This window comes from Ascidiella aspersa, chromosome 6 (genome assembly GCF_963924565.1).
Source record: "Ascidiella aspersa chromosome 6, kaAscAspe10.2, whole genome shotgun sequence".
Classification (NCBI taxonomy): domain Eukaryota; kingdom Metazoa; phylum Chordata; class Ascidiacea; order Phlebobranchia; family Ascidiidae; genus Ascidiella; species Ascidiella aspersa.
Window position 1 is genome coordinate 5,948,044 of NC_139452.1, and position 12,133 is coordinate 5,960,176.

The window sequence follows — 12,133 nt, forward strand, 5'->3', positions numbered from 1 at the left end:
AATGGCGCAATAATAAAATTGTTATGGCTTGCAGCTTGCTAGTTTTGTGGGTTCCTACTCAATTAAGTTACAGGAAAGCTTGAAATTTGCTGTTGGCTTAATCTGCTCAAATTTTGTTAGTTGGTGTTTTTTCAGTACTTTTTTTTCAGTACTTTTGGGGATGTTCAAAGAACGTTTGATTTTAATCTGTAAGTGCAGACTTAGATAGAAAATCTTGGGCAGACTTTTGCTTTTTTAAATAGTTCGCTTACGATTGTAATGTCAAGTATAAGGAAAGCGCTAGCTACTGTGGTGGCAGTGGCCATTTTTACGTGTTATGCCCGCACTACTATATTCCTTGACAAAAATAAAAACTGTGGGGCGTAAGTTAAACCAATGTGTTTGAGAAACATGTTCGTTTTTGTGTTTCGGTTAAGCTTATTGTAGTTCTCTAATGTTTGCAGACATTTTTACCTAATAGTAGTATACTATTTTTAGCCTCTGCGAATCATGTAGCATAATGTACGAAAAAAGCACATCGATATTCAATAAAGAAATCAGTTTATTTAAGTTAAATCTTTGATGTGAAAATGATTTATGTTAAAAAATATGTGTTTATTAAGTAAAGCAACGTTGTTCAATTTTCAGAGTATATCAATATTTGCAGAAAGTCCAGCAAAGTGCTATGGTTTAGTTAGAATTTGTAGTGCGGAACGTGTTAGTTTTTTTGCAAACTGCAATCAAATTTGCAAACCTTCTAGTTATACTACCAGCTCAATTGCTACGTATTTGCTTTCTGAAACCATTCATCATTATGTCGGAAAACTTGAGTGCGGTGCTTTACAAACGTCGTGGAGAAACTCCACAATGCGATATTGTCCTGGTAAGTTTCTTTAAACATATGTTGGCATAGAACAGTTGTTGGCGCTAGTCTACAATCCTACCACATTTTCGTCCGGAGGTTTCTGTTGGTAACATTTTTTAGGGTGAGTGTTTTAGTTTGGGTGGGTGAAGTATTATTAATATGTTTATTCTCCCATATTTATTATTTTGGCGCTGGTCTAGAATCCTTCACAGCGTTCAAACAATTATTAAATCAACTGACAATATTTGGGTTAGGGTTTGGGTGTGGTAGGGTCAAGTATTGTTATTACATTTATTTTTACCGGTACATATTTATATTATGTATTATTATTTATGCCTTTTTTGCAATTTAAACTTTGGCAACTCATATTTTTAGTGTTAAAATAAATGTGGTAGGATTTTAATCCAACGCCATTATTTCTTGCAATTTGACAAGTAGTTTTGTCATTGTAAAGCAGTGGATTGTGGACCAGCGTCCAATTGGTTCTAACAATAAGCCAATAAAGGCACGAATGTAAGTTGTCTTTTTCCCTTCCATGAGTTAATTATTTTAAATATATATATTATTTTTGTATAGGAAAACAGACCAGTTGTTCAACCTGGAGACCATGGTAAGTTGCTGTTAATCAATGTAATTCATTTATTTAGGAACTGATCAAACAGTTACAACATCATCAGGATCAGACCGCGCCTTTCTACATTTTTATTCCATTGCTATCGTTCATACAACAATAATTTTGCTGTAATACAGATTTCGCATCTAACCACTTAAATTAAGAAAATTGTAAGATATGTTTAAACCAAAATAGCAATCTAAAAACTCTTTTCTGAAAACAATATTGAATCATATTAAATGTAAATGCCATGTTTTTTTAGATGTCTTACTCCAAATGCATTCGGTCGGGATTTGTGGCTCTGATGTCTCCTACTGGTTGAAAGGTCGAATTGGAGATTTTATCGTGAATGACCCGATGATCATAGGTCATGAAGCTGCTGGGCGAGTCATAAAATGTGGAAAGAATGTAACTCATCTCAAGCCAGGTAAACTCAACATGTAGCGTTTTCTTAAAAAAAACAGAATTTTGAAAACAACATTTTTTGAGTTAACTTGATGTTTTATACTTCTAAATTTCAACTTTGAAATCAATGAAATAGAATTTTGTTTTAAGGTTCAACAATATTTAAAAAAAAAGTGTGGTTTAAGTGCTTCCAAAAACCTTTCTTTATGGATATTACACTTTTCTAACCACACTAAATTTATGTTTGTCTAGTAGTGTTGAAAGCTTTACTGTATGTAGTAGTTTCCAAAGTAGGGTCTAGCAAAGATAAGTTGTCTGTCTAAAAAGAGTTTATTAAAGCGAAGCAAGTGTACTCAATGCTTTGATTTTTGATTAACTTCTTTGCTTTTTATTTAGTATTTAACATCTAAACAAGCTGCTTTTCGGTTTACTAAGTTCTGTACTAAGTTTAATCTTTATCATTAAGGTGCAACCAGAATCGTTTGTTATTCACAATTCCAATTCACACAGATTCTGTTATTCTAGAAAAATATCTGATTATTAGATTCTTTGCAGTAATCTTTTTACTTACTTTTTACAATAAATTTTGAGATAGTAGGTACAAAATATTGCGATATGTTTGCCATTCAACTTTTGTTTTGTTACTGACATAGACCTGATGTATCAATGTTGTTTTTAAGGCGATCGTGTTGCGATTGAGCCCGGTTACCCTCTGAGACAGGACGAGTTTGCAAAGGACGGACGTTACAACTTGAGCCATGTGTTTTTCTGTGCTACTCCACCTGACCACGGCAACCTGCAACGCTTCTACACTCATAATGCTGACTTTTGTTTCAAGTAGGTGAACTTACAAAACTAACTTAATAAATTTCCTGTAAATCACATGCAAAGACAAATGTTTTTTTTGGGAAATTACTGTTTTACAAACATATATTATATAGTTTTTGTTTTTTTATGTGGATAATTATTAGTAAACCTATTTAGATTTCCTTAAAATGACTGCTAAAACAATAATAAAAAACTTTTTAGGGTCATTTTTAGCGTTTTTTTGTCTCGTTTAATATTTTAGTTCTTAAAAATCTTACTACAATAGTTAAAAAAAAAATCTTACTACAATGAACACTTTTAAATTTGACTTTTTACATTTAGAATTCTATATTTTAAGACTTCCTGACAATGTGAGTTATGAAGAGGGTGCATTGATTGAGCCGCTATCCGTGGGCATTCATGCGTGTCGTCGAGCACAGGTTACTCTTGGTCACAACGTTCTGATTTGCGGAGCTGGTCCAATCGGATTGGTGTCACTACTTGTTGCCAAGGCGATGGGAGCATCCAAAGTGGTGGTTACAGGTCTGTTTTTCCTATATGTTAGAATTTAATTTAAGCTTGTAGTTGTTTATAAAAAATACCTCACCCTAAAGAATAATTGTCTAACTTTTTCACTTGATAAACCCCTTTTTGCTTCTTTAAACAAAATTAAACCTCGTAAAGTTAAAAAAAAAGAAAACTCCCTACAACAACTACTAGGTACAAATTAATAAGACGGACGTGCTTCATCTAATATAGTTCAGGAAATTAATTAAAAAGATGTTGTGTAAACACCTGAAAACGTCTCATAGATCCCACCTTCAGGATCACTTCTTTAGACTGAGTAATACAAAACATGTTTATGATATGCAAATATTAGGTTTAAAAGTTTGAAGACCTGTAAACTAGTTGGCGAGACTGGGCTGTGGGCCCATAAAAATTATTTTTCAAGCACAATATTGAAAACTTTGTTAGGTTATATAAGTAAAGCCTTATTAGTCTAACTTGATTAATTTTAATTAAAATTTCAAAGTTATAACATGCCATGACATAATGTATAAACAACACAATAATGATTTTTTTCTGCTTGGTGTTAAAAATAGTAACTCCCATAATTATCTAAAATTCTTAATTACCCCTTTGGGTGTAATAACCACCAGGTAAAGAGAACTCAGCTAAAAGTTTTCTTGGCTGCATGAACTGTTTAAATGGATAGAAGTAAAAAGCTTACAGTAGAAAAGGCTATTGAAAACTTTTCTCTTTATGTCATGTAAAGGCAACTTATAATGATATAAACAGCCAAACATTATTCTACTTTGATGAATTAAACAGTCACAATGCAATGTTACTTTACAGTAGGAAAACCTGGTTAATATGCGACTATAAAAAAACAATACTTCAATTTTAAATGAGGAACAACCCTCTATGAATTTGGAATTTTGGATACTACTCTTCAAGCTAAATGAGCCAAAATATAGGTCTCCATTTGTCCACCCTCGCTCTATTTAAAATACGAAATTGCAATTTAGACTTGTTCGAGAACCGCCTGGATATGGCCAAGACTTTGGGAGCCGACTTTGTTCACAAGATCGAGCGAGGTTCGTCGGCACAAGAAACCGCCAAAACTGTCGAGCAGATCTTGGGATGCATGCCAGATCGAACTATAGAATGCACTGGCGCCGAATCGGCAATTCAAACTGGAATCTATGTACGTTTATTACATATTACTTATTACTGATTGGTTTTATGTGAAAATGTTTGTAATTAATGCAAGGGTAACGTAAAAAGTACTGCAAGTTTGGAATTTGCCATTGTCAGCATTTTTTCTACATTTTAAGGTATTGAATGTTTTTTAGGTTCGAGTATTTTGGGATTTAACTGTAATGTGGAAGTATGAAGCATGCAGGTAGTTGATTTAGAGTAGGATTTTTTTAAAAGGTTAATAAACATTGCCTGCATTTGCAATTTAACATCTTTATGGAATTCAAAACCATTGACAGCAGGTTTCTTCTATCCGCTGACATGTATATAAACAGTAAAACTCAAAGTTTAAAAACCCGAGAAAAACCAAGATCAGACATTTGAATTTATTCTCTTTTGCAGGCCACCAAATCGGGAGGCTGTCTGTTGCTGGTAGGTCTGGGCCCGGCCATGGTTAACGTTCCTATTGTGAACGCCGCAGTACGTGAGGTGGATATCAGGGGAGTGTTCAGATACTGCAACACGTAAGTTAATGTACAGTGGAGTGGTTTGCAAGCTTAGAAATAAACCTTCTGGCATTTTTTAACGATTAATGATTAATGATCCGTTGTTCCTTGTAATAAAAATAATAACAAACATCTTGAAAAGGAAATAAAACCTCACTATATAAGGCTAGACGTAAAACATACATGTAAAGCTTAATTAAAGCAACTAATATAGATATTGAGTAGGTCAATGTTTAGTGCAGTTTTAGTGTAATTCGATTTTATTGTATGTATTATGAAGGTCCGATAATATCCGATCGGAGTCGATACCCGCAGTCAGGTGTTGGTATAGGTCAGGGATGGCGAACCTTTTCATCGCGCGGGTCACGAACACGACCTTAATCCTTACAAAATGCTCAAGTGGGTCATACATTTCATTATCCGCTCGCTTTATGCGAAACTCTGCTGTTGCGTCGTTTTAAGTGTTATTGTCTGGGTTGGTAATTTTTTTATTTCGGATTCCCACAAATATTAAGAAGCTAAATATTTACAAATGCTGCAGCATTTTTCATTGGATTACAGACCAAGAGCTTTTCAGCATGGTTTATTGGTTTAACCTGGGCTTATAGAAATTTTCTGTCTGTGAACCCTTAATTTCCAAGGATCGCCACCCTTTATGTTTTACAGCGATAAACAAAATGCTTTTAGTTGTCTGTCTGGTTTTCTGCCTGCATTTGTTGAAGTGCAGTTAATGTCTGCTTAACCGCCACCCCTAAAACACTTTTGCACGACCCACAGATGGGACAGCCCTGATTTAAACAGTATGCTAGGCTATCAGACGAAGAACTGATTTTTTACATTTATCCTTTCATGAAAATGATTGATAACATTTTGATATTTCCAGAAAGATAATAAGTGGGTCATTAAAAATCTGTGGCGGTTCACTTTGTGACCCGCGGGACAGTGGTTCGCCATCCCTGATATAGGTACTAGTTTCAGTAGGTTGGTATCAGTGCCTATTCGATACCAAATCAACACTGACATGTCAGCCATGATTTTTTAAACGCAGCAATTTCTACCTTAAAAGGTTATCTTTTGAAAAAAGTATTATGTTAACAACTCGATTAAGTGAATCTTCTTAAAGCCAAAGCAAATTTGGACCTAATAGCCTGTAAACCCTAGCGCTGGGTGAACTCAAGACCTTCTACTTCTGGCCAACTGAAATCGACTAGACGCAATTTTTTTGCTCTTGCAGGATTAACTGAGAGCTCATTTGCATAACTGCACACACAGTATAGTACAGTAGTTTCCAAACCTAAAAATAATATGCGTTCTTGCTTATTTTTAACGAATAATGATTCGCTGTCACTTGCATTAAAATAATACTAAAAATAAATTAAAAAAAAACTTCACTATATAAAGCTAAACCTAGAACATATGTAAAACTTATAATTAAGGAAACTAATATGTAGTGAGGATAATTGAGATGGGTTCACTTGATTCGTACATCGTTTTAAACACATACTTTGGATTGAGTTTGTTCCTGAAGACTTTTTATTTGACGACCCCTTGAAACTTTATGACGTGTGGTGGGTTTTCGACTCGGCAGCAAGTTAAACATGGTAATCGTGAAATGACAAAGATACTGAGAACGTATTCTGATTAACGCTCGAGACAAGTTAATCACTAACAAACGTTTTTTAGATTTTTTTCTTAATTTGGTTATAATAACTCTAAAAATAATTTCTAAACTCAACAAATATCGCTGTATCGGATTTTCATCAGACCAACATCTATATCTATAACACCCTTAAATAAAATATGCTGAATAGACAAAAATACATTTTTTTAAAACACTCTTTAATTAGAGAATAACTCTGGATCTAAAAAAAAATATTGTTTTTAATATCGCTGTAACGGATTCTAATCAAAGCAATGCGTACACCAAAAGCCATCGCAGACTCACCAAATCTGTCGATCAATGATGCAAACAGGGCAGGTTAAAAAACAACTAGTCTGCAGTAGGTTCGAACTCACGTCTCCGGCCATACCGGTACGGTCGCTCTACAACTGAGCTGCACAGGCTCAGAGAGCCAGAGCCCCTCTAATGATACGTAAGCCGTAATCGTTGATCAAAAAGCGGCTTCCGAAATGGCTAGATCACTGTTGTTCAACACATACGTGTGTGTCTCTTTCAAACCAATACGTACATCTAACATCTCTAGATACCCGGCCGCCATCCAAATGTTGGCCTCGGGCCAAGTCAACGTGAAACCCTTGGTCACGCATCGCTTCCCACTGGAGGACACAGAGGAGGCCTTCAAGGTCACCCGGTCCGGACAAGGGATCAAGGTCATGCTGAAATGCGACCCCGAAGACCAAAATCCATAAATTGGCGATTTTTCCGAAGTGTGCTCGTTATTGTGTTTTAACGCACTCAAGGGTAATCGCCTTGCTCTAATGTGTTTTAATTGCTGTAATGAAGTGGTTCTCAAACTTTTTTGGCTTCCAACCCATTTTCAAAATCAAAAAAAAAATCGCGGAACACTTTTAAAAAACATTAAAATAATCAGGTGGCACTATATAAAGGCGAATTATTTTGAATTCATGACAAGCTTTTGCACAACCGTGCTTCATCATGCCAAAGTATAAATATATCCTTTTTCTACTTTGGCCTGATGAAGCCTAGTTGGGCGAAAGCTTGTCGAATATTCAATACAATTTGTCTTTATATAGTGCCACCTGACTACTCTAATGTAGTTAGAAAATTTAAAATTGAACGAATGCGGCCATTTACAAAGATAACATTAAATTCATAACTTGACACTTGTCCTGATTAGAAAGGCAATAGGTTAATACCATAAAATTATCAGTTATATAATTATTAGTGAGTATTTAGTCTCGTATACTTGCCTGTATGCCTGTTGGCATCACTAAAAAGTTATTTTTCCTGGGAGTTTTTGCGGCACACTTGAAAATCTAGCAAGGCACACAGTTTGGGAATCACTGATCTAATTTCTATTATTCTGTTTTTTTTTTTCATTAATTAGAGTTTTTAATTTGTGCAATAGTTTAATTAATTATGTTGACTTGTCCATGTTTTTAGCGCGATTGTTGAACCAGTGGTTTCACTTTATTACCTTCACATTTGCAATTATTGTTCTGTAGCAATTCTGTACCTTGCCTTAAAAAGTTAATTATAATACTCCTTCCCTTGGTAATTAAGGCAACTCAGAGTAGCAAGCCTTTGTGAAAACGAACAATGAGTAGCTTGTAAGACAGTTTAGAGCAGTGGTTCCGAAGGTCCGCTAACCAAATAGGGTTTAAGAAGACAGTTTTAGGACCTAACATAAAAAGAAAGTGGACCCATTTCAATAAACCTCGCAATGTATTAGGTAGTTTTATTATGCCTTTTTTGCGTTTTACTTCGGATAAGGACTTTCAATTAAAAAAAAACAGCTTGAACAACAAGGTCAGCCAAGTCATTTGGAAATCCGTGGTTTAGATTTTAGAGTAGCATAGTCCAACTTCAGACCCGCGGGCCAAATTTTTTTATGGGCTAGTAATGAAATCAGAAAAAAATAATTTTTGATTGGCCCGTGTTTAAATCGCCCGGCCACACGTTCTAAATTCCCTTCCTTTTTGTTTCGCTATTGTGAGTGCCCCAAAACTTTATTTTTTGCCAACTTCCCTGTAAACGCGATTTTTGTTTTTAGTGTTCTTCGATTTTAAAGTAGGCCTATATATTGCAGGATGTTCGATAATATCTGATCGGAGCCGATAACTGATGCCAAGTGGTAGTGTCGGTACTCGTCCTATACTAAGGGGTTATCGGTCCATTCGATATCAATTTAACACCGGTATTTCAGCCAAGATTTGCTATCCAACGCAGCGAGATTTTTAAAAATAGTATGTTAACAAATTAGAAGAAGCGAAATTTCTTAAAGCTAAAGCAAGTTAGGGCATAATAGATTAGAAAGCCTAGGGCTGTGTGAATTCAACACTCAACAAAATACATTTCTTGCCAACTGAAATCGAATAGACGTAGTTTTTCTTCGCTTCCGGGATAAACTGAGAGCTTATTTGCATAACTGCACGCACCAGTCCTGTTCGTTTCACAAGCTTACTTGATTTATGACGTAATTTGTGGGTTAATATGTATTTAAAGCTCCTCTCAGCCATTTAAAATGATAAACTGGTGGACATTTTTGTCAATTAGTTTTTTGTTTATCTAACCGAACAAAACGTTACTTAGAGTGTTGTGACCTGGCAGAAAGTTGTGGGCCAGTTTGCGCGATAGAATAGCTTTATGGAAAACACGTTCTTAAAACGAATCCCGTAAACAGAGGGGTTGTATTTTAGTGACGCAATCGCGATAAGAATGTGGGTATGACAAGCGTCTGATGCGACGAGAGAAAATCACCGATACTTGTAATTATCAGACGGTTGTAAGTTGCAACCGCATTTTGGGTCTGTTGAGCGTCAAGTAGTTGCAAGAGGCTAGCCTGTACGGCTGCTTTCGTAGTAAGCTACGTACCAAGAAAAAAATGCAATGCTCCCAGTGTATGATGCACTATCATTTTTAATAAAAAATTAAATTGCGTCATTAATTTCCGACTTTTTAAAAAACTAGCGCGTCAGACCAATGTTGTAATAACTCAAATCAATGACTTGACTTAAGTGCGCTTAAGTCACTGTTTAAAAATGACCTGACTTAAATTACTTGACTTGACTTAAGTCTTTTGGACAAATAACTTGAAATGAAATGAAATGAAATGTTTTTATGAGGCATTTTTGTTATAAAATTGGGTTATTTATCTTAGTTTTGCACATAAAACAATTTCTTGCTAAATGTTGCGTTTGATTGTTTTTGAGTTGAACTGTTGCTCATATAACTGACAAGTTTACAATTTTATTAATTTAATATTTAATTGTGTATGGCAAAGACTTTATTTTGTCTATTTAACGAACAATAAAGCACCCATAACACAAAATTCCAATAGGTGGCCATTTATTCCTTAAAAGGCACCAACGAACGCCGTAAATCAGTCCGTAGGTAAAGCGTTGAGAAGATGCCCAACCAGGGAACTATTTTAGGAATCTTTAGCGTCCTTCACCAAAGCATGTTGCTCAAAGAAAACATGCCGTAAAAATGGTCGTAAAATTGGTAATAAAGATAAGCGAGCTACAAAGACGGCAAATTAGGCTTGTCTACTAGCTAGTCATGTTATTATTGACTTCTTGAGTGATGGCTGTAGCAGTTTTTTCGAATAGGAGTTAACAGTTTTTGTTTTTGCTGTGTTGTGGGTTCTTCGTGGAAAATTTGTTTTGTAACAAGCAACAGGTTAAAAATGGCGTTGAAATACGTTGCGAAACCAAACAAGCTACATTAAACGGAGCATCTAAACTTCTGAACTTATTATGTTTTCGTGCGTCAGGTTAGTTCGGCCTATTCTACCAGCAAGGTCAACACAGCACAAGCTCAGTGGTCGTAATAAACAAGTTTGGGCTTGTTTCGTCGCGTAACCAATACCGCGATATTGTGGACCTGTGTGCTTAGTGGCTAATATCAATAGCAGTGCTTTGTGTTTCCACCGCCGCCTATGCCAAGCTACAGGCCACTTGGAAAGCGGAATGGCCACTCCAAAGGCCATTTATAAGCGTTTGTCCGAGCGAAAGTGTCCGTGCTTTAACAACATGCGTGCGCGTGTTGTTGCCAGTATTGACACTTGACATTAGTCGACCAATGGCTCGTAAAACCGTGTCTGAGAATGTGAAATGGGTGCTGAGGAATTTAGCTAACTGAATTGATTAAGCCAATACGAGGACTGTATAAAAATTTGAGCTTATTAGCGGCACAACTTTCAGAGATGTTGCCCTATAAATATTTCGGCGAGCTAATTTCGCCTATAGGTGTTTTGAGAGGGGAAGTTAGTGATATCAGTTTACGTAGAGAACAATTTGCTTTACATTTCAAGGTAAATGACTGTATAAAGGTTGTTATGTTCTGATTGGTGGAGATTATCTTCAAACTTATTTTAGGGAGTCAAGTAAATAATGGTAGAATAGACCTGTTTTAAAAGTCACTGGAAAATTTTTACTCTAAATACCAATGAAATATGTAAAATAATTGTTTTATCTTCCGGCTTGGAGATTTACTTAGTGTTTGTGTAGGTACGAGAAAACGTTCTTTTTATTCAGAACTCAAAACGACCTAAAAAAGTAAATGTATATAGCATACGTATACTTTTATTAGACGTGGAAGAAGCACGAATTTTTTCACGCGACTACAAAACATGCATTATAAGCGACAGCTTAAACAAACAAAATATGTGTTTTCTACCCTAGCATTATGTTATTGAAAGGCGCCATTTCGCGCCGTTTTTCCGAAGAGATAGCATCAGTTCCCAAGCCTTTCTGGACATGTTTATAGCAGAGGGTCGTCAGCGAAAGGCCTCGTCGGTTTAAACTTTAAAGGCACACATGCATGAAGTTTACAGCCGACAGCCCAAGGCCATGATTTACAGTCGCCTGTGTCTTGTTCGTTATAGACTGAGCAGCGTCCGAGAACCGTTAAGGCTGTCACAAGGAAACAGCAGCTGCGCATTTCGCCGCGTTTTCAGCAGAGGTGCGACTGTTTTGTTTAGGGCCGCGTTTCCAATTGAAAACACCATGGCCCTGAGGCCCGTAGAAGCCCGCATCGCAAACAGTTTGTCGCCTGCAATTTTGCGCCACTCCAATTTGGCTGCCTCTGATTACGGCCGGTTGTGCGCTAAAGGTCGTAAAACGCCGCCCTATGCCCGCTTGTCGACTGTTAAGCGGCGTGAACTGCATGCAGTAAATGAGTAACTTTGAACTAGGCCAGTTTGGGTGAATTGCTTAAAGTGGAGTTTTCTGTCTGGCAGTCAAGGACAGATTTGGACGTGAGAGTTTTCTGTCTGACAGGCAAGGACAGATTTGGACGTGTTTCAAAATGATCTTTTCAATCTTAGAAAATGTGTTTTAAATGTCCTTCTGTAAAGAAGCGTACATATGCTGATATAGTGGTAGGCCTATATGCCTATAATATAAGACTTATTCTGTGTGAAAAGGGTTGTATGTACAGGATAAGCGTTATCTGTTTTATGCAGTAGCCTACGGCTAACGAACCTATACGTATTAGATTTCATTCAGTTATTTGTATTCCAGACAATGGGGTACAAAAATAAACACCCTATAAGGCCCCACTATGGGAAAACCTGTTAATACCTGTTAATAGAAGGATATATATAATAAGCC

General features: G+C 36.1%; 1 protein-coding gene across 1 annotated transcript; it reads left to right on the plus strand.

Annotated features, from left to right (window-relative positions):
• Window positions 1-715: 715 nt before the first annotated feature.
• Window positions 716-7,333, plus strand: LOC146139360 (sorbitol dehydrogenase-like). The gene is made up of 8 exons (XM_083391366.1): window positions 716-862; window positions 1,421-1,454; window positions 1,720-1,884; window positions 2,543-2,699; window positions 3,028-3,212; window positions 4,199-4,377; window positions 4,773-4,894; window positions 7,081-7,333. The coding sequence occupies exons 1-8, from the start codon at window positions 794-796 to the stop codon at window positions 7,244-7,246; spliced, it is 1,077 nt and encodes a 358-aa protein (XP_083247492.1). The 5' UTR covers window positions 716-793; the 3' UTR covers window positions 7,247-7,333.
• The last annotated feature ends 4,800 nt before the right edge of the window (window positions 7,334-12,133 follow it).